The sequence below is a fragment of the Anopheles cruzii genome, chromosome 2 (assembly GCF_943734635.1).
Source record: "Anopheles cruzii chromosome 2, idAnoCruzAS_RS32_06, whole genome shotgun sequence".
Lineage (NCBI taxonomy): Eukaryota > Metazoa > Arthropoda > Insecta > Diptera > Culicidae > Anopheles > Anopheles cruzii.
In genome coordinates this window covers 53392644-53414409 of record NC_069144.1, presented here as the reverse complement: position 1 = coordinate 53414409, position 21766 = coordinate 53392644, and the positions used below count along the sequence as shown (strand labels likewise).

At 46.8% G+C, this 21766-nt stretch overlaps 6 protein-coding genes across 8 annotated transcripts; 3 read left to right on the top strand and 3 right to left on the bottom strand.

The window, feature by feature from the left end:
- The first annotated feature begins 53 nt into the window (after positions 1 to 53).
- On the top strand, positions 54 to 1829 carry LOC128267272 (uncharacterized). 2 transcript variants are annotated; one of them, XM_053004080.1, is made up of 3 exons: positions 54 to 238; positions 306 to 483; positions 557 to 1829. In XM_053004080.1, the coding sequence occupies exons 1-3, from the start codon at positions 122 to 124 to the stop codon at positions 598 to 600; spliced, it is 339 nt and encodes a 112-aa protein (XP_052860040.1). In that variant the 5' UTR covers positions 54 to 121; the 3' UTR covers positions 601 to 1829. The 2 variants fall into 2 exon arrangements, with proteins under 2 accessions (XP_052860040.1, XP_052860039.1); XM_053004079.1 differs by having other exon boundaries at positions 306 to 1829.
- On the bottom strand, positions 662 to 1526 carry LOC128267270 (NADH dehydrogenase [ubiquinone] 1 alpha subcomplex subunit 5). Of its 2 annotated transcripts, none has more exons than XM_053004076.1 (4): positions 1464 to 1526; positions 1353 to 1395; positions 1071 to 1232; positions 662 to 995 (listed from the first exon to the last, which is right to left on the bottom strand). In XM_053004076.1, exons 2-4 carry the CDS (start codon positions 1371 to 1373, stop codon positions 807 to 809), a joined length of 372 nt encoding a protein of 123 aa, XP_052860036.1. In that variant the 5' UTR covers positions 1374 to 1395; positions 1464 to 1526; the 3' UTR covers positions 662 to 806. The 2 variants fall into 2 exon arrangements, with proteins under 2 accessions (XP_052860036.1, XP_052860037.1); XM_053004077.1 differs by having other exon boundaries at positions 1353 to 1392.
- Positions 1830 to 1986: 157 nt separating the features above from the next.
- On the top strand, positions 1987 to 10694 carry LOC128267251 (F-box only protein 33). The gene is made up of 8 exons (XM_053004056.1): positions 1987 to 2709; positions 2778 to 2933; positions 3009 to 3116; positions 3189 to 3300; positions 3362 to 3754; positions 3836 to 3913; positions 3998 to 4231; positions 4294 to 10694. The coding sequence occupies exons 1-8, from the start codon at positions 2576 to 2578 to the stop codon at positions 4432 to 4434; spliced, it is 1356 nt and encodes a 451-aa protein (XP_052860016.1). The 5' UTR covers positions 1987 to 2575; the 3' UTR covers positions 4435 to 10694.
- A 96-nt stretch (positions 10695 to 10790) lies between these two features.
- Positions 10791 to 12291, bottom strand: LOC128267271 (tax1-binding protein 3 homolog). The gene is made up of 3 exons (XM_053004078.1): positions 12084 to 12291; positions 11757 to 11885; positions 10791 to 11680 (listed from the first exon to the last, which is right to left on the bottom strand). The coding sequence occupies exons 1-3, from the start codon at positions 12135 to 12137 to the stop codon at positions 11492 to 11494; spliced, it is 372 nt and encodes a 123-aa protein (XP_052860038.1). The 5' UTR covers positions 12138 to 12291; the 3' UTR covers positions 10791 to 11491.
- Positions 12292 to 12699: 408 nt separating this feature from the next.
- LOC128267254 (cytochrome c oxidase assembly protein COX18, mitochondrial) lies at positions 12700 to 14330 on the top strand. The gene is made up of 4 exons (XM_053004060.1): positions 12700 to 13422; positions 13483 to 13758; positions 13837 to 13947; positions 14018 to 14330. Exons 1-4 carry the CDS (start codon positions 12973 to 12975, stop codon positions 14225 to 14227), a joined length of 1047 nt encoding a protein of 348 aa, XP_052860020.1. The 5' UTR covers positions 12700 to 12972; the 3' UTR covers positions 14228 to 14330.
- LOC128267239 (uncharacterized) lies at positions 14306 to 19754 on the bottom strand. The gene is made up of 4 exons (XM_053004040.1): positions 19469 to 19754; positions 14925 to 18213; positions 14674 to 14853; positions 14306 to 14612 (listed from the first exon to the last, which is right to left on the bottom strand). Exons 1-4 carry the CDS (start codon positions 19553 to 19555, stop codon positions 14470 to 14472), a joined length of 3699 nt encoding a protein of 1232 aa, XP_052860000.1. The 5' UTR covers positions 19556 to 19754; the 3' UTR covers positions 14306 to 14469.
- Between the last annotated feature and the right edge of the window lie 2012 nt (positions 19755 to 21766).

The following is a 21766-nucleotide window of genomic DNA, read 5'->3' as shown; positions in this document are numbered from 1 at the left end:
GTGGCAATGGAATGTGTTTATACATCCTCTGTAATTTCCAGCTTATCAGCGGTCACATGTAAAACAAGTGTTCTTCTCCGCAACCACACCGTATAGTCATTCGTAGACGACATGCGAAAAAATGAAGTGTAAGTTAGTTTGGGTTTTGTGGGCCATTTTGGCACTCGTATCCTGGCAATCGGTAGATGGTAAACCGCCTTATCGACCGGACGACAGTCGGGTTTCGCCGGATTTTTGGGTGAGTCCCGAGGAGGTGAAAGAATGATCGCACGAAATTATGTTCCCCTTCTTCCGGTTTGGGGTAGCTGAAGCATCGTTTCAAGCGGCAGTTTTCGCTCAACTTTGGTGCCACACACGAGGACGGTTACGGGACGGACGTGAATGCAGAAGCGCTGGCCAACCTTTGGCGAAGCCAGAGCGGAAATACGAAGGTGGACGGTTCTGCGACCTATACGCAGCACTTTGGTGGCGTGGCAGGAGACGGTAAAGCGCGCATTAGCGGACTGTTAACCTTTTCCCACAACTACTGAATCGTTGACGCACTCCACACACACAGGGCGTGATTACCGATTGAAGCTGAAGGTAGTTTTCACCCGCTGAGTACCGCCAAGGTGGTGGACAATAAAGTGTGTGACGTAAAAGGACACAACCAACGGATCACTAACTTTTTAGAGCCTGCTTCACGCTTTCCTTAGTTATGCGAAGCGGCCATTTATTTACAACACAATACGATCCTCAATACGGTTGCCATTCGCTACGAGAAATGAATAACTAGCCAAACGTCGGTCTCGCCACACGATGATACCTTACTTTAGCTCGGGCAGTTTGGCTGGTGGCCATGTCCACTGGGTGGGCGGTGCTTGTTTAGCCAACGGTTCCCACGGCTTCCAGCCGAGCATTTTGCGTGCCAACATCAGTTCGTTTTCCGCCTGCAGAATTAACTCTTCTACCTGGCCGCAGTTGATCTTTTGTTCGATCTCCAGCACGTTCGGTGTCTGCGGAGATACAAAACATGGCACTCATGGATCAGTGGACACCATAGCAGCAGATTCTCTTCTTCTCAAACTTACCGTAGCAACCACTTTTGCTCGCTCCGAAACGGTCTGCTCGGTGTATCGACGATACGCAGCCTCTTGCGGCATCTTCGAAACGGCGCGCAATATTTTGTTGTACAACGCGGTCAGCGTGTGGTGTGGGTTTTTGGCCACATGCATTCCAGTCAGTCCCGTTGCCTGTTGGAATTAAGCAAAACAATTAACAACGGTAGCAAATCATGCGACTCGTCGGATCACGGAACGTGTGACATAATCAAGCGTTGCGATTGTTGTGGTTTTCAACACAAGATAATGTACCTTTTTAATAACACCGGCCATTGCGCAAACCTTACGGATCCTACTGGACGGCAAATGGAAAGATTAATAAGATTCTCGTTTGTGCTAATAAAGGAATCGAACACCAAATACCTAAACGTTTGGATCGGAGGAGGCAATATTTTTCATTCACCGAATCCTACACAGAAATCAAACGTCAGAAATGACAGTCAAAGCAAACAGCGACAGATAAGTTCAAATCCGGATAATTATTTGCATTGCCTGGATTAAATGATAAAATATGAGATAGAATAGTCCAAAACTTTGAGTTAATAAAAAGTACAGACGTAAAGTCCTCTGTAAGGTAATTGTAATTAAATGCTTTAAGTTTCTCAGAATCAAACAAATCGCCACTTTTGACTGTCGTACCCCCCCTCAAAACAGCTGTCAACCGACGAAAACAATGAGAGAGGAACTCAACCGCCAGCTGCTCGGTGCAAGAGCGAGAGCGAAAAAGCGAAAGTGAGAGATAAGTTGTGCAAAAAACAATGACAGAGATCGTAACAAAAATAAACGACACTTTTCTTCGACTGCTCGTTCGCGTTGTCCATTTTATTGACCCAGGAAACCAGCACGTTCAAGCATTTGCTTCGAACGCCAACAAAGCGGAACTACCAGCGTTGAAATTCTACATTGACCTGTGCGGAATCGAACGGAAATCGAAACACTGTGTGCGTCAGTCTGCCCGAGGTCGCTCCACTTCCTTCACCCTGTGTTCGTACGTGGAAGAAAGTGAAGAAAGCAACGATAAAGAGCGTGGTGTGTGGTACGCGCAACGATAATAAATGCAGTGCAGCAGGAGGGTGGCCACGGTGTAAAGTGCGAAAGGCACACACAGTGCTAGCGAAACCGCGAGTCATCCCAAGTGCTGTCCAATGCCCCATGACGAAACGAAACAACAGACGTAGAAAGTGATACCGTACCGAACACTCTAGCAAATCCCATCATCGGCCATCGATCGTTCGCGTCACGCGGAAGTCAAAGTCAAGTGCAGCACGGAAATTGCGTCGCATTACGGGCCCACAAGCGGTGGGCGCGATTGTTGGCGTAACCCGTTCCACACATCTATCTAAAGCAACTCCCAGCATAATCTTCCACCCGCCGCCCCACTCCGCTGGGTGGTGTCGATCGGTTTGGCATTGGCAAGGAGAAAGTTGCGTCGGTGTGTGGTGCGTGTGTTTGTCGATCGCGAACTGCGAACCGTAATGAGCAAGAGCCCAAACTGGGGCCGTCTCCCTGCCCTTGCGATAACGAACGTGTTCAACTATCTGGACCATCAGGATCGGCTGAACGCGTCGACGGTATGCTGGCACTGGCGGTCGGTCATTTTTCAACCCAGGTTCGTGTTTTCCGTTGTGTTACTCGCTCCACCACACGCGCATATCTGACCCGGGACTTTCCTCGCAGGTTTTTCAACCGCATCCAATTTGATGTTGCACGGGAGCACAACAAAAAGAATGGTTTCTTTTTGCAAAAGCTTGCTCACATCGTGCGGGAAGTGAAGATTTCGTTCGATTCCTGCAACCTCTACGATGTTGAGCTAACGACGGAAATTCTGTACAAGTATGCAAGCCAACAAACGTTCCACAGGCTTATGACGGAACGGCTTCCGACTGATCACTTCACTTCCCTTTGCAGGCTCAGTAAAAGCGCACGGCTGCTTAGTCTGACGATCTTGCCGAAGTATGCCACGCTGGTTACGCCGGGTCGCTTCTACTCCGAGGAAGAATGGAACTACATTCTCAAGTGAGTGTGCAAAGCAGGCGGCGCCCTGTTCTGTTGGATGCCCTGTACTCATTTTTCTTCTCCCTGCCGCAGACTTTTTGTTCAACCCTTGAAGGCGCTGCTCAATCGCAGCAACCCTCCGCTTCGTGTGCTCGATTTGGGTTGCTCCGAAATTCTTGCCCTCCACGCATCCGACTTCCTAACCGTAAGCAGAATTATTCCACTAGACCACGGGTTCCACTGATAGACTCTTCTATTGTTCACAGTGCACTGCCAAACCACAGTACTTGGAAGAGCTTGGATTGGCCACCGTTAAGCAGGATCCGGGGCACTATCCGCTCGGGTTGGTTGAACCGACGTTGTTCGAAAAGTGCAGCTCACTGCGCGTGCTCTCGCTCGACTATGACATCCTGTGCGACGAGCTGCTGCACACGCTGCAGTTACTGCCGTTGCGGCAACTGATCGTGCACGTGCATGGAATCGATGAGGATCATCCGGAAGTGTCGGAGGCGGCATGGGCCAGCTTCCGGAGCAGGAATCCGCAGGCGGAGCTCCACCTAACGCTGGTTTGCGCGTATGAAGCGGTTGACATCCTGCACAGCCACATCCTGCGCCCCTCGATGCCACTGTCCCATCTGAAGGTGCTGTTCTGCGAACGAGTAAGTACACCAAGAGGACGCATTTTTCTGCCACGAGAGCCATACGATAGGGTGCTAAATATTTTGCGTCAACCATTTCAGATCAATTGTGAAGCATTGGAGTATCTGTCTCGTCACTACAAGGATACGCTCACCAGCATGGTGTGGATCGATTCAATGGTACGTGTAGCAGGAAGACGAAAACCTTGTTTTGGAACGATCTGGGAACTTAAGGGCTGAATTTGAATTGGCTTCGTTATTTAGCGTATCGAAGAGTACCGCAATGTGATGGAAATGGTGCTCCGCACCGAGCAGGATCCGCTCGTGATGATGGCCTGGCGATGTAAGAAGCTGCAAGAAATTGTCATCCACGGTTATGTGCTGGATCCACACAATCTGGTCGGTGTGTCCCGCTTGCGGGGTCGTGAGCTACGCCTGCTCGAGGTATCCCGCGTGGATTTGTCCATCTCTTCCGTCATGATGGCACCGTTTATCGAGGTAAAGTGTATGGGCCAATATTGAAGAAATCACGCCATTAATGTTTGCCATTTTTTCATTAGGAAATAAGCACACAACTTGGTAAGATGTGGTGTCCGCTCGATGCGAAAACACTTCCGCCTGCACTCGGGTTCTACCCCGTGTCGGATGAGGTACGTGATCAGTACATTTTGAAGTTTATTCGTAAGGATATTATGCATTAATATGGGAGGGGGCCCTATACCTAATACGGGACGACAAGTCCTCCGTCTCAACAATTCTACTGTTCCCTTGATTCGCTGCATCGACCCTGTCGATCTTCGCATGTGCTGTGGGTTGGAGCGATAAAAAATCACTCATGCGATGTTGCAGCAGCAGTAAAATTTAAACATTTAAATGTAGGAAATCAGCCTAGCTAAAAAGTCCTTGCTCAACAGCAACGCGAATAATGGACACAGGGGCTTGTAGCGTTAAATTCAACTTCCCTCTCGTGCTTCGGAAAACATTTTTGCTGTATTTTCTTTGTGAATCAACAAGGCACCAAATAACAAACGGAAATCGGCACAAGAAGCGCATCATGAGACGGGCTTTGATAGAGAGAATCGAGATATCGTGGAGCAGCTACCTGTGAAAAGGGCAATAAGAATGAGTGTGTTACTCTTACACATATGAAAGGCTTATCTACCTTATGCAAACACGATTCACACGTATATTGTTTAGTTTAGTAAGATCAACCCACAAGAACGTAGAAAGAGGATCAGATTATTTATAAAATATATATTTTTACAACAAGAAAGAGCGTAAGAGCAGAGCCATGTAGAAGAAGCAGTTAATATCGAAGGCATAACATACGTCGCAAATGAACGATCAACTCTATTCCACTGCAGTTCGGAACAACCTCTTAGCGGGCGTCGGGACACGAACCGTGAGCATTAATTAATCTCGAGAAGCTGCACATTATTGGGCTCACCGGCAGCTCGGCGATGGTTAGCAAAGGAAAATCGGCCATTGAGAGGGCAAAAATAAGTCTCAGAGAAAGAACACAAAATGCAATCAATCTGTGATGGTAATTACCACGTTTGTTTTTTTTGTATTAGACATAATTTTCTATTTTTGACAGCTTGAATAGTTGGACGTTTTTCGTTGTCACCATATTCGTTACAAGAACTGTATTGTTTGATCGTTACAAAATTCAGTACCATTTTTACAACTCTTTAGAATTAATTGGTTGAAAACAAAATGCAACCGTAGTTTAGCAAATGCAGAAATCCCACTCTTCATCCGCAAAAGGGCTGTGAAGGGGATGAAGGGCGGCACCACGACGGGACGACTCAGCAAACACCACGAGTCCTTGTGGGGTGCCCATTTGCCACACCACCACAAAGAAGACTAATTCAAAGAACTTATTTATATTCCATCTATAATTTGTGCGTAAGGAAAAGATGGTTATTTCTTTTGCTAATGACTACCATGAGGCAACCCTCTGAGGGAAACCCGCAGGAAACGAAAGCCTTCGAACGTAGCACGAATCGTTGAACAACACTTCGACAAAAGCGAAGTATGTCGGGTCGGTACAAAATATGATCGCAGAAAGTGCTTTGAGCAAAACTAACCCTAGTCACCCCAAAAACACTGGTACGACGGGCACAAAAAGCGCTGTCCCAACGCGAGAACAATGCCTCTGGCATCAGTATTCATCACCAGAAGGGACGAAGAAAGTGTCGTTTTATGCAACAAAGTCCGAGGCTCGCGTACACCACACAGCTTCGGGCGCTACTCGGCCAGAAAATCTTGATCGGCTGAAATCTATGTGGGCAGTTTTACTTAAGTCATAGTGAGAGACAGAAACACTAGCACAAAGAACGAGAAATATCACAAACCGTCCCTTCCAAGCTATAAAGCGATAATGATCAGACAAGTATATACAAAAACGGATATGACGAATAAATCAAACAAGAAACACAAAGATAGAGAGGCAGTTTGTCGTAGCAACGAAGCAGTACGAGACAACAAAAGCAAAAGAACCATTGTTCGATACAAGCAAACCAATTAGTAACAGTAACACTGTTTAAACGATGAATAACAAAACCTGTACTTATCAATAAACGATCAATATCTCAGAAGAAATGCTCACCCAAAACGACAGGAAATAGATTTTTTTAATTATAAGAAGGGAACAAAATACTGTCAGTTATAACAAAGCGTGCCTATTGAAGAAAAACATAAAACAATGAAAACAACAAGTGCATAATTCCAATTTCAGTAAAAAAAAGTATATGGATCAACAAACCAGGGATAGATCAAGACAACTCTATTGAACCAAATTGAAATGGGGGGGTTATTTTGTGTGGACAAGAAAACTTAAACCACGACAACCGGTAAGGGTGATCGATTAGAAGCCGGCAAGGGCAGTCAACGAGTACGGTTGAAAAAAGTGCTAACGTGCAAACAAAAGTCAACTATTGTAGAAACATCACTATTTGTGCGGGGGCAAAGATAAAGAGGTCGCATTATACAACAAAACGATGTATTCAATCTGGCATAGTGTGTAGCGCAAGAACGAAGAGCATTCAAACAACAAACAAAGCAACAAACAATTCCTTAATATAAAAAAAAGAAACTTACATCTGTGATACTATCGAAAAAGTGTATGATGAATTCAACCTACAGCCAGAACAAACGTGTTGCACGAACGATATTTTATCCAACGCAAAGCATAAAACTGATGCGAACGAGAGAAGTACGAGATGTGAAACAACACAGAAAACTCGAACGATATAAAAGCAAACATGAGACTTAACGCTAATCAGAAGTACCATAATCAACTTCGAAAGAACTGAGCCAAAAATAAGAAATATTTATAAAACGAACCGATCCCGACGATATCAAGCAGCAGGAGCAGTAATGAACGGGAGGACAATCACGGAGAACACGACATTGTCCTGAACGCGATTATCACGTCGCCCACCGCGTTCCGCCGTTAGAGAGAATGTTCGACAAAGAAACACGAAAACCAAACGACCTCAACTCAGCCGTGTTAACAGCCCGCCCGGAGGTGTAGGAATCGGTATTGAATTAGGTAGGAGGTTAATCGAACCCGAGATCGCACCACAGCAAAAGGACGGAACGCTGGCCAGAAGAATGCCACGAACCAATCGGATTATGCCAGGATGATAGGCCAGACCATCTGGATCATCTGTTTTTGTTACAAACGGATCCAAGGACAGCCCGCTATAGTTGTGCGTGTGTGTTTTTTTTGGCTTGTTAAGATAAGGAGTAGAAAGATGGTGCTTAACCTTTTCGCCAGTCAGACACATATACATGTTTTCATTTTGCTTTATTCCGTGTTACGACTTTCCATTCAGTTGAAATGTGGAACCTAATGAAAATGGCTGACCTATAGTAGTTGTTTTAGTTTTGAAAGCAATTGATCAACAATCTATTGCTAATTCAAAGAATTATAGACAAAAAAACACATAAATCAGATGGAGAAGACGTTAAACTAAACAATTATATATATACATATATATAAATGTGTGTGTGTGTGAGTTTTTCTACAAAGTATAAATTGGTAGATGTTTCAACACTATTTCAATATGCAAGTACAGTATAGAAGTATGATTCAATAGCAAAAGTATTGAAATAACAACACATTGAATACCTTTCCAGTAGAACTCTAATGGAAACCATCTAAAGGCGCATACTGCAAGAAACGATTAAAATTTGGTGAAATATTATCCCTTTTTTGCAATCGCCATGCTAACAGCAGAAGGCGTTAGTCTGGAGCGCCCAGATGATGTGCTTAAAAACATGAAAAGATTTGAATTTGTTCACTCAAACGTGTAAAACGTAAGTGCCTGTTTTGCAAAAGCATCTTTCGCACCAACAAACAACTGATGCGCACACGTTTTGCAGTGAAATGGGCGAAAAATGCACAGTAACATTTAGGTTTTCGGTTTCGTTTTCCCTACACAAAACCGGGTTTATTAATCCACGTATCTCCCACAATTGTCGTCGGGTGAAGAGTGGCAAAAACAATAAAAACACTCTAACGGGGATAAGAAATGTGCAAACCACAAAAAAGAAAACATGCAGCACATAAAATCAAAGACATTCAAACACCAACAAAACCGTGTTGTTCGCCAAATACAAATGTACCAAACAGTGTACATGGAGCAGTGAGATTAAGAATTAAAATCATAAGAAGTTCGCCGCATGCAATGGATAAGAAGAACGGCTGACGAAATGAGACCATTCGACGAGACGAACAAAGAGTATTCCATTCAAACAGCAACAATGAATATGGGTAGTAAGGGATTCGATAGCGTCGTATAAGTGTTTGAAGGTAAAATTCACTGATTTAAAAATACCCCATTCCCTGGTTTAGTGCTAGCGCGTTCCCATTTGAATAGGTTTTTTACACGTAAGCTACTTACGGATTGCGTGCTGTGAAGTGCAGAACAATTGAATAGAAAAAGTGGCTATTGGTTCAAGTGCAGTAAACTGCATGGAAACATCGTCCCAAGGCAAACAAAAATATGACAGCCAAGCTAAACAAACCGAACCAACAACGAACTAGCCGTCATATGACGTTACAAAAGACCATAAACGAAGAACAAAACCTAGCCCTCCGTTATTCAAATAAGGTCCAGGGTTGACAATAACATTCGCAGCGGAAAAGTAATCTTTTATTTGGAGCAAACACTGATCTTCTCAGCAAACCAAAAACATTCCAATAATGCAAAGATGCAAGCAACAAAACAACTTACAAATCGTTTCTAGCAAACAACTTAAAGAGTCATCGACGAACGAACGAGATGGCGAAACAATGTTGTAAAGTACACCGAGAAAAACACCGAAGAGTTGAAGAACAGTGTTCAACTGAATGAATATAGAGCGATTTAACGAAACAGCCTGCGGTTGAATACAGTGTGTGAGGCATTTGATTTGTTTTTAAACCAAACAACAACAACAACAGTACGACAGTAAACTAAACTATAAAATAGCACAAATCATGCATATTTTGAGGAAAGAAGAAAGCGCCCATGGACAAAGGGAAGACGGTTGTGATAATGTCTCGGACGAAAAGCGAACAAAGCGCTGACGAACAAGTTGCTAGAAATATCAGTAATTTATGGTAAACATCATTACGAAGGTAACGCACTATTTATCAGGAATGCAAGAAACGCAATTCTTGAAGGGTAACGATTGAAATCCATAACATCTGTGATAAACCAAGGAGCGCGATGAGCGAAGTAATTCAAACATGACGAACATAACAAACGAACGAATTGTAGAACTTAATGTACGAAAGAATGCCGGAATGCGGTTGAAATTAAGATGAAACTGCAAACAGACAAAGAAAAGCGAGTTGTAGTAAAAGGAGCGAAGCCATCGAACATTGCTGTACATGTTTTGTAGAATTTTCTCATGTATTTTTTTTTCAAAAGAAACGTTCTTTTGAAGAAAACCTGGCGATAGAGACACGCAAGAGTAGGTGACTGGCTACGCATTTGCTGTACAAAAGAAGTTTTCGCGGATCGACGCAACATTATTATTATCATCCCTTCAAGTGGTCGGATGATCTGTTTCAGCTATCAAGTAACTAGAAGCAGCCCAAAAAATGGCAGTGGTAGGCGCTCGAAGCGAAAGTGGGAAACAAGAACAAACAGCTGCTCGAAAATATCCAATTCCAGCAAAGGTTCAAAAAGGAACAGAACAAACTGTAGCAACAACACGAAAATTGTCGCAAACAAATGGCGATCTTAAGCGGATGAGGTAATAAATATTGAAGACCCATCCGGCAAAGAAATTCATACTCGAATCCAAGAAACGCCTATCAATAACAATAAATTCTAACGAATTTAGAATGTTATTGTTAAAACTTCAGAACGCAACAAATAGCACTATGTAGTGTGCTATGGAAAATGTAAGAGCAAAATAAAGTTGCAAAAGTACACACCAGCTTGTCGATTTGAGTAACAGCCAAGTAGGCGGCCAAATCGATCATTGCAGTTCCCAAACGAAATAATTCTCGTCAAGCAGATCTGTAAGATCTGTTGAACTTCTATCTCACACACAAAAAAAACGAACAACTCACGAAGCTGTGTTTAGCTCCATTGTAGTGTAACACCTTCTCAGTATGACGAACGAAGGTTTATAATTGAAAAATAATTGTGTCAGAAACCAGCAACGACGCAACAAGGCTCACTGGGAACAGCTCAACACCAAACGAAACCTAACGGAGGTTCAAAAACGATCCCAATTGACGATCGTGAACATGGATTGAGTTTTTTTTTTCGATGTCCAATAGAAACACTCCCTGAGCAACTGTACTCCTCTAAAAAGATAGTTTGAGTTTTCGTTTCAAATATGGCGTACGAGCGTTCATGGCCATTATATTGAATACAGCGTCAAATACTATACCACAATTCTATCGCGCATAAAGTTTCGGCCATTGACTTCGATGAATAAATTGAGCTCCAAAATAAAACTTAACGAATAAGCGTCCAACTGTCTTCCGAATTGCGCTTACAATCCGAACGTTTCTTTCGTAAATAAACATCCCACCACCAAAAGGTACCGTCTCTGCACTTTACGTAGTTCAATCTTACTTTGGCATAAATTTGTAATAGCTAATAGATGACGGACCACTATTGGGATACAGTGTATATAAATCTACGCAAACAAAAAACACACCCCGGAAGCGATCACGGTCCGGCCTCTACCCACCCTCATGTCATGTGCTGATCTCAGTGTGGATTAAATGTGGTGGAATTTTCGCGAGTTTTCATTTTCCTATCACTGACACTAAAATGTTCTAAAATCTCATGAAAAAACGGATCTTTTCGAATGCAAAACTGTCTACTGTCCAGCGTGTGTGCTGTCCACCCGCCCCGGCGAAGGTGGTTCACTAACTAACGATGATTTTTATCCTAGAACAATGCTTACAAATAATCAATAGAAATATGCAATAAAAATTCCCCTCGTTCGCCCCAAAAGGTTCCGTCCCTATCCTTCCTGAGTCATGTGCTGTCTCTGGAACCGCGCCTACTCGCGTCATTCGACTCCTTTTATCTCTGTGTCGAAACTGTAACTTAACAACTAATGCAATAAACATCGATTCACGGAGCATTTTCGGGGAGTGCCGGGTGTTCGATTGGGAATGTTGTGCGCCCTCCCCATGCCGTGCATAATGAGGGATGACGCGCGAGTGTACGAACTGTTGATTTCGCTCTCCTCGGTTGGTGTCGGTCGTCGCTTCGTGGAATGTGAAGCTTCCTAGGTTGAGGTGACGCCTTTCCGTGCCACCAGCAGGTTGAGGATGGGATTCTTCCGTATGTAACTGACCGCTTTCTTGTGGGTGACCATCGTGAAATCGTACCCGTTGCACTGTAATATTTTATCGTGCATTCGCAGCCCGGAATTGGCCGCGGGACTGCCTTCGTGGACTTCCGTCACGTAAATTCCCTGTTTTTATATGTGCGGTAAAAATGAAGTTATTTATCGCGGATGGACGCGACGGTGGACAACCGCGCTTACTCACGTAGTCGGTGTAACCCTGGGGGCTCTTCCGAAAGTCCTGATCGATCCCACCGCCAATCTTGAAGCCACACTTGAGCACCTCTCGCCCTTCTTCGTCGATATCTTTTTCCTTGGTTAACGTGATTGGAATCTGGAAGCGTGAACACTCAGATTAGATCGTGGATCCGTTGGTGCGTTCCGTCGCGGAGTCCGTAGAGGGAAGGTCAATCGGAATCATCTTTCCGCTTCCCCGGTGTCAGTAGAGGTGAAGGACACATTACTCATCAAGCGATCCCGCACGACGATGACGGTCGCCGCGGGGCGTTTCGGATTGCCACACAAAACTTACGCTCAAACACTCCATGGCCGTGCCCGCTTGGTGCTGGAACGCCTTTTTCGCCATTTCGAACAATGAAACGGAAACGTTGGCTGCACTCAATAAGATGTCCTTTGTTCCGAGTGCAAACACCAATTTGTGCAAAGGTCGAGCGTGGACACTTTCGCAGAGGAAACAATTCGTTACGCCTCGAAAAAGTGACACAAAACGCTCCTCAACCACTGTGCGGACGGATTTAGAGGGGTGGTGTGGAGTGGAAACGAAGAGCAACAGCTCCAAACAATAGCAACGCCAGCGAAGTTTGACAGCTGTGCGCTCAGATGGTTCGGTAAATGAGTGTCTAGTATTATGGTAGCACCATTTTCACCGGGGCGCTCGGAGTTTGTTGTGCAATCGGCAACCTTCTCTATCGGCGGAACACTGTATCCATTAAAATTTCTCTCCATTTATCTATAGTCTAATAACACGGAATGCTCGTTTGCCGAAAAGAAACGTTTGCATTAGAAACAAGTTTTACTCTGTATGCTGTACAATGAAAAGTCCTTTCTGGTCCTCAGAAACGTCAATTTTGTTTATCAAAGCAACCATCTAAGCCGGAGTGAGTCTCGTAAGTTCCGATTCAGTTGCGCACGGTGCGTGTTTCCTCCGTGGGGCCGGAATATAAAACAACAATGTTCTCTCAGTTTGTGTACCTTCTGTTGGCCATACTTGCGCTGAGTGTGAAGCGCGTTGCGGCGAACGGGTTGGACTTTGGCGATGCCAGCGCACTGGTTATTGCCATTTTGCTAGGGATCATCGGCATTCTGGCGTGCCTGGGACGGTACGCTCGCCGACTGCAGGCCGATCAGTTCTAACTTGGTCCATCCAAAACAAATCCTTCATTCCCCTCTAGTTTGTAAGTATGAATTACTGTTTGAAGAGCATTCGAACCGCGACCGTGTTCGTCGGCACAATGCAGCGACAATGTCCGCTGCTGGCCACAACCCTCCGTTGGCACATTAAGCCCGCGCCAGAGTGTGCCGCGCGACACTTTTCCTACCAAGCCACGGTTGCTAGTTTTTGGCAATCGCTTTCCCAAAGTACTCCGGTTGCCTACGTACAGCAGGGACTGGTGGATGTGCACGATTTTAGTGGCCTGCCCTGGTGGGCCACAATCATGATCGCAACCGTGGGTCTTCGCACGATCGTCACCCTACCGCTGGCGATCTATCAGAACAAAATTTTCTCCCGTTTGGAGAAAATTTCTCTAGAAATGCCTGAACTGGTCAAGGAACTCAAGCTCGAGACGGCGTACGCAATCAAGAAATTCAACTGGTCCGAGAAGGAAGCACGCATCACGTACAATCGCTCGGTAAATGTACACGGTGTGACTCGGTGAACATGTTGTGAATAACTAACTTGTCCGTTTCAGCTGAAAAAACAATGGAACAAACTGATCGTACGGGAGAACTGCCACCCGGCGAAAACGATGATCCTGCTCTGGGGGCAAATTCCACTGTGGATCGTACAATCGGTCGCAATTCGTAATCTCGTCTCGATGATGCCGGATCCCACCGCCATCGGGGCACAGATCGCCTACACCGAGCTAACGATGGGTGGCTTTGGATGGATACCGAACTTAACGGATGTGGATCATTCGTTAATATTCCCGGTCACGCTCGGGATCATCAACCTGGCCATCATCGAGGTGAGAGGTTCGCACCGGCGGACAGAATAGAATATGTATTGGCCCATTAGAAACAAAAACTCAAAATTTCTATTTCAGATACAATTGGCTTCGCGAACGAAGGCACCTTCGAAGCTACAGACGGTTTTTACGAACTTGTTCCGCGTACTGAGCGTCGTCATGGTACCGATCGCAGCCACCGTTCCTTCGGTATACAAAACAACCATGACCCACCTACCTGTCCCAATGTAACTCGACTGATTTTACTGTCATCTTTCAGTGCCTCTGTCTTTATTGGGTCACCTCGAGTGCTTATGGATTGGGCCAAAATCTGTTGCTACTTTCACCACGCTTTCGACGTGCAGTCGGAATACCGATCGTGCCATCGGAACTGTCGCATCCTTACCAACATGTTCGCCAAACACTCGCTGCAAAGCTCGGTCGTCTTGGGATAGGTTCCTCCGGTGCCAGTTCCAGCACGAAAGCGTGATCGTAGGTTGAATTATATAGTCGTAAGGCCACCGTTTACTTTGGTTTCATTTTATTGTAAATAAACCCACAGAACCGCTTAAGAGTTCTTCACTACTGCTTTATTCTAGGCCTTACTACAAAAATAAGAGACATGTTGGGAGTAAAATGCCACGTCAAACATTTAAGGTACAGAGTACAAAGGAACCGCAAAGGCTGGTCTTTGGTAGCTATCCGTCGCTACGCTTCCGGTCTCCGGTTTTCCTAAACTCCATGCTGGTGGAGCGACTGTTTGAGCTTCTCCTCGATCCAGTCGCGGTAAAAGGCCACATTCAGGTACACGCCCGGTTTGTTCGCGAAGCCGCAGTGTTTGCCCCACGACACGATACCGGTCAGTGTGTAGAGTCCTGCAAATGAGCCAAAAACCGTTGCCAGAGACCGTTTTAAGTAACAGGGGGCTCAACTTACCATTGTCGTTCGGACACACCAGCGGTCCACCAGAGTCACCGTCGCACGCGTCTACACCGGACTCGAGCGTGCCGGCGCAGAACATTCCATCGATCAGCGCATCACCGTACACTTCTGGCCGGCGGCAAACCTCATGCGGAAGCAAGGGCACTGTGCCAGCGCGCAAATCATACGATGAATCTGGAACAGCGGCGAAACAGAAATCTCTTGAGCGAACATCCAAAGGCTACCAAACAACAACAATGCGTTACCTTTCGATCCGGCCACGGTAGCACCCCAACCGGAGATGGTACAGTTCAGGCCCGGTTGATAAGGCGCATCCTGCGGTGGCAAGCAGATCGGTTGCACGTATTCGTTGAACCTAACGGGTGTTTTCAACACAACGACCGCAATGTCGTTGCTCATGTGGTGTCCGCCGTTGCGGAACTCCTCGTGTATGTACGTATTCTCGATGAAGATGTCTTTTTCGGCCGAATCGTGAGCCGCCGTGTGGTAGTCTCCGATCCGCACACGGTACGCGTTCTTCGAGTACCAGGCGAGACAGTGAGCCGCCGTTAGGACGTGATACCGAGTGATCAGGACCGCTCCGCACCAGTGAAATGTTTTCACACGTAGCGAAGCTTGCCACGGATGATGCCCGTAAACCGTCTGCGAACCATGGACCACTCGTTCACCGTACGTTGGTTTTCGTAACGCCGGATCAACCATCACCTGGCCGCAGGCATCGGGATGGATTTTGCGCGATCGTTCCTCAAAATCGAACCGCGGATTGGGTCGCGTGTTGCGCAGTCGAGCCGAACGGGCCTTCGTCGGAACGTACACACCACACCGGACACCAACATCCTCCGTGTGGTCACAGTTGTGCCCGCCCCACTCAAAGTGAACACAGTCATCGATCGATTTTTCCGTTCCGTTGCAAGCCACCTGATCTAGCCAGATTTGACCAATTCCCGGTGGGTACACGCTTTTGCGCACCTCAGCCGTTCCGTTGAACCCAAGCTGCCGGCAGATGACGCGTGCCTCGTGCACCCCAAAATCATCATCACAAACCGTTCCCCACGTTCCGTGGTAATTAATTTCAACGCGACCCTCTCGATCGTTTGGCCCTCCCATCAGCCGCATCTTCAGTGGAGCTTTGCAGTATTCCGGTGCCTCATCGGAACCATCGGCACAATCGTTTACATTGTCGCACTGGAAGCCCACCGGAATGCATTCCTCCGATGTTTTGCACAACCAGTAGTCCGCCGGGCAGGCCATCACCGGCGTCCGGCACACAACACCGACCACTTCTTCCGCATTGCAGTTGCTAATGCCCCATCCGGCGAACTCGCACTCCCGCAGACTGCTTTCGTTGCCCTGGCAACGGACACCGTCCATCATGAAGAAGGGTTCACCGCCATAGGTGGCATTCGGTGGAAAGTACGAATGGGGTTTTACCTCGATGGCACCACCGGCGTAACCCATCTCGCGGCACACGACATTGGCCGCCGAGATGTCGAAACTGTCGTCACAGACATAACCCCAACGATCGTAGACGCGCACCTCGACGCTTCCCTGCATCTTTTTGGATAATTTCAGCTCATAGCCAATGTGATCGCACACCGTCTCGTCGGCCCGGTTACCGCACGTATCGCGTCCATCGCAAACCTCAGCTTCCTCGACGCAGATCCCGTTGCCACAGTCAAACTTTCCGTAGCAAGGATCGCGTGGCGTTGTCGTCGTCGTGGTGGTTGTCGTGGTTGCGTGTGGCATAATCATGGGCCGCCACGGATTTGGACGGTTGTCCCCAAACCTACTGCGGATCGTCGGTTGTGGCTTCATTGTCGTGCTGGAAGTAGGTCGACGTTGGATCGGAGAGACAACCGATTCCGGCGTAGTGGGCTGGTCAGTGATGTACGGTGGTGGCAGCGGCCACGCTGCCAGTGGGACAGTTTGCGAAGAACCATACAAAAGATCGTTCACTTCACTCGGTGTCGGTGGTACGGCAAAGTAATTGGCAGAAGGGGATTGGTTCTTGGGCGGCGTTTGGTCGGTAACCGGGAGCCCCACAACCTGCACGACCGGTGGGGCTTCCGTCGTCGTGGTCGTCATCATCGTGCTCAGTTTGGTCACGTTTAGTGCCACCTTCTGCTGATGTTCCTTCTGATACGGGGTCAACATTAGCTTCAGCGCTTCGAGGTGTTGCTGGATGTTAATGTTCTCGCTGCCTACCGCGGCCTGCGCAGAACCAGTCCGAGGCGTAGTGCTGCTAGCTAACGGCGGTTGCCGGTGTAGTGCATGAGGGATTTTAGTGGGAGGACGTACGTATACCGGATACACTGGATCGGGTTGTTTCGGTGCCGTTTGCGTGTCGGTGCGCGAAGCTTTCGGCTGGCGGTGATCCTCTTCCGAGTCATCGAAGTTAGACCGTAGATCAAAGTCGAACCCGTAATCTGCATCTTGTTCGTCAACCGACGGGCTAGGTGCCGTCGGAACGTCAATTTCTTCCACATCCGGGTGAATGGCTTCCTGTGGCGCTACAGGATTCACCACTTGCGGACGACTGACGGCGGGCGCCACGTTCGAAGCGGCGGGTACTTGCTGCGGAGGACGATTGCGCGCCGGAGTAGGATACGGTGCCAGCGGTACCGACACCAAAGGGCGTTGGTTGTAATCGATGACGATATTATCGCGCTTATCGCAGTCGACGTTGTGGATGTAATCACAAATCAGCATCAGAGGATTGAATGCCGTTCCGGGAGCACAGTCCTGCACGAAACGTGCGCCATCGTTGCATTGCAGAAACTTTCGGCAGTCGGTCGGATGTGGTCGCAAGCCAACCACACCGCGGGGACATTCTAGGGCGGCTTGCTGCTGGCCGATGTTCGCTGCTTGATTTGGATCGACATAGGCCGCTAGCTTCGGATTGGACGGTGGGGTACGCGCCGGATGCTGACGATCCTGCTCGCCGATGCTGTTCAACGAAGGCACCGGAAGACAGTTCACCTTCGACGGATGGTCACACTGACGCGTGTCCGGATTGAACAGCGTTCCGGGGGCACAGTTCTGGATGGTTCCGCGCCCCTTCCAGCAGTTCAGAAACTGCCGACAGTCCATGACGTACACGAAGTGGCCAGTCAGATCCGCCGGACACTCGCGTCCATTGAAGTCCTTCAACAGGCTGTGTACGGGTTTGCGGACGGTCGTTTCTCCAATCAATCGTTTTTCCGGACCATCTTCGGCAAAGTTGGCTCGTGGGGCAACCGGACCCGTAGCCACCGGTGACGCTTGGTACGGTTGCGATCCCTGGGCGTATGTCGGAAACGCTGCTAGAGGAACCCCCGGTTGGTAGAGCGGTGCCGACGGACCGTGCTGAATCTGGGACGGCTGTAAAAGGCTCTGCGGCTGCGTCTGAGGCTGCGCGTACTGATAGTGACTTGCGGGAACGTAAAGGGGGACGGGATCGTGTGCCTTATGGTGGTGCACTTGACTGTAGGCACCGTGCATCTCGGGCATCACGAGGAACTGCGCGCGATTCGGGGAAGCGCGCGGATCGTAGATCTGTTGCGGGAGCGAGCAGTACGGAATTCCCGACGAAAGAAAGAGATATGTTGAGAAATGCATGAGAAGCGGTTCCATTTGATCAACGATCACCATCAATTAAACGATCGTTTCGATTTGATAAGGGCGATTAGTTCAGTAGTCGGAGTAGAGCATGTTTCATGCCTTTTTCTATTCAAAATGCTGTAAGCTAAGCAGCGAATACAGGAATCATCCGTATCGCTTCAATTGGAACCAGGCAATTCGAAATTGGAAATGTGAAGAACTATAGAAAATCCAGTATTTGCTACTGGAGCTCGCGAGTAGTGTGATCATGTCTATATTGTGCTGTTTTCCTTATTGTATTCCTTATCCTTATTGTCACTTGTTCAACTATTTTCGTTCTTATATTTATTATTTAAATCGAATCAAAAATGTAAAAACTTAATGTGTATGTCCAACATATCCCTACCTTTGCCCTACCATAAAACACATGATCGCTGCCCAAACATAGTTACGGTCCAGCTTGGGCATCAAACACTGTACCTTGAACTTCAGCGGTTCTATCAGTAAAGGTTTCAGAAAAGGTTCACAATTACGCTCTAGAAGCGAAAACAAAAACAGATGATTCAGTTCTTAGTATTCCTCAAATGGTTCCCATGAAGCCGGTGATGATAACACTGCATTTCAGAAGAGTTCCGTAGGAGGTTGTAGAATGTTTTCCCGCTTCTCGATAGGAAGTCAGATCAGCAATGACATTGTCTTGCGCTATCTTGCGGAACCGAATGAGATCGAGGGCATTGTGAGTCGCAATCAGTGCGCCATTGGTCGAGCGCCTGTTACTGGATTCTTCGCAGTTTCTGTAGAAAGAAACCCGTTTTTCGGAATCCTAACTATCAAGTCGTAATTAGTCACATTCTACGTAACGGCTATCGGATTGTGGCGACTTCAGAAGCAATGTACAAACATGATAATGTAACAAAAACATCCAGCACCGAGGATTGTCAGACTATGGCACAAACATACACGCAAATCGTCCGTTGGGTATGTCCCGTGAGCTCTGTACCCCGAACTGATAAGAGATCATCTCGCCCTCTCTGTCCACCACGGTCCAGATTAACCATTAACTGAACCGTGCTGTGATCGATCGAAACGTTGCGAGCAATTATCGCCACTGGAACAGCTCACCCGTGAAGGACATTTTGCAATGCGCAATGCGCAACTGTAACATAACTTAGCAACCTTGCCAGATCTTTCTAGGATTTAGCAAACTTACGCTCTGCACCATAGTGCTGCAGGCTCCGAGAAGCACGATCACTACGATCACCACTGTTCGCGGACGCTGGCAAATGCGTTGCCGCATTTTGATCAACCGATTCTTCCCGATCCTCCGTAAGAAACTTTCTTCGTTCACTATTTTTCGGTGGCTCACTGTTGTTACGTTCGTCAAATAAGACCACCCAAAACGGCGTCCGAAACGCTCGTTTGATCACTTTTCTGGCGCCACAAATACACCTTCCCAGCGATTCTTGTAATGGCACCAAGTGCCCGTAGGTTGGCTTTCAGCCACACGTCCTGCTCGTTCCAGGCTCGGAACTGGAATGAGTGCAGAAATCGTTGTCGATCGTGATGCTCGGGACACAAACACAGTTCTCGGCCCCCGGAGTGAAACACTTCGGTTGAATCGAAAGGTTGCGCGAGGATCGTTCGTTGGTCGGCACCGAAGATCACTCGGGTTTCAGTCAAATGCCAATCAAGCCAAACCGATTCTGTACGCACGCTGCTTCTAGTGAGTCAATCCCATAACGTCACTTAACAAACAAAACTGCGTGCTCTTATCTTTCGGCTACCGTTCCCGTTGTTAATGGTGCTTATCTCCAGCATCATCTTTTTTGTTTATGACGTGACCTACGCTTGAGTGTGTGCTTGTAGCACATATCATCACCACCTTAATCATAACCAGAACTCCACGCGAATAAGTTTTAATGCATCTGCGGACGCATCGTGATAAGCACGTGGTGGCATGAATTGGTTCCACTTGACGAACCAATTAACCGAACATTCCGTTGCTACAGCTGGCGATGATGTCCGTCTTGATCAAACTCGTGCTACGATCGATGAAAGAATATGTTTCTCATTTTTCCTCCTAAGCCTGTACACTCCATTAATTGCCAATTGACTGCTTGACTCCGCACATTGGTTGCCTCGGCTAGATGCGATCTGAATCCCGGGGTTTGTGTACACTCGCGAATCATTCAGAGTCTGGAGGAACGAAACTGAGAACATAGGAAGACCGCCGTTTGTGACGCACTGGTGACTCACTTCGTGACGTCGTGACGTTGATGAATTGTGATAAGATGCGCTGCTGTTGAACATCTCGGGAAACCCCAGAATTTCAGTTATGCTGCGGTACTCAGATGAAGCAGTGCGGGGATTCCAGGACGTAGGGCATAGAAGTGAACTCCCTCAATTATCTTCCATAAGAGAAACCACATTCAAAATAAGCGAAACGACTGAGATTCAGAATGATCCAACACTGACATTGCTTTGATGTTCATCAGCAATGATCTCAGAATGTAAAGAAGTATGGTAATGATGGAACTGAGAGTTTTTGTTATCGATTTACCACCACATCATTTAAATTTATCGCCAAACTACAGCTCAAACAAGTTTTTAGAATGAATGAGTTTTGATTGAATATATTATTTTGGCACCAACCTTTAATTTCATCTCTGTGTAAATAAAGAAGATAAACAAAAACATGCCAAATTCATAGAAACTATCTAAATACTAAAGCAACTATAAATAGAGTCTAGTAATAAATACTAATAGTATCTTTCTAACAAATGATCAGGGGCTACAAGGCATAGGAAGGTAGCTTTGGGTTTACGATGAGGTTAATCACATTCACGTTCATATTAATTTCCGTTTAAAATATTTATTTTTAGCCATTTACAATAACTATTTTTAACAGTAAATATAACTATCATTTTTTCTGTTCTTGTACTTGAGGACAGGCAGTATTTGCAAATATGTTCCGAATGATTTTGTTATGTTGTGGATGATTGATGTGTTTCTTATATTTAGCAAACAATAGCTCACCGACTTGGCTTCAACTTTTTCAAGCAACAGCCGCGTGTTCGAAAAGGACGAGGCGCCTCCATGGAATTATCGTCACACCACGTGTTTGGTGTAAAAGGAAACAAAGTGGCCCACGGTGGTGAAAACTGTCTTGGCTAAAAAAGCTCCCAACTTCAGAAAGCTCGTTCGAGGTGAAATAATCGGGTTGCCATGGTGAAGTGTGCCGCCCGAACCCCCCCCCCCCCCACCCGAATACCAGCTCTGCCTCTCACGGTCAGATACGTGCTTTATCTCGCAGATTGTTTGAAGATGTCGTTAGAGACCGTGAATTGTCGGTTAACTCATTTATTGGGCCCATGATTTTGCCCTGAGCATCGCAGTAACGCCGTGTAACGAACACACTCAACAACTCAACCTCGTGCTTGAGTGAGTCACATTCTCGATGAGGTTGAACCGTAAGTGAGAAATGGGGATTAGTGATGAACCAATGTAA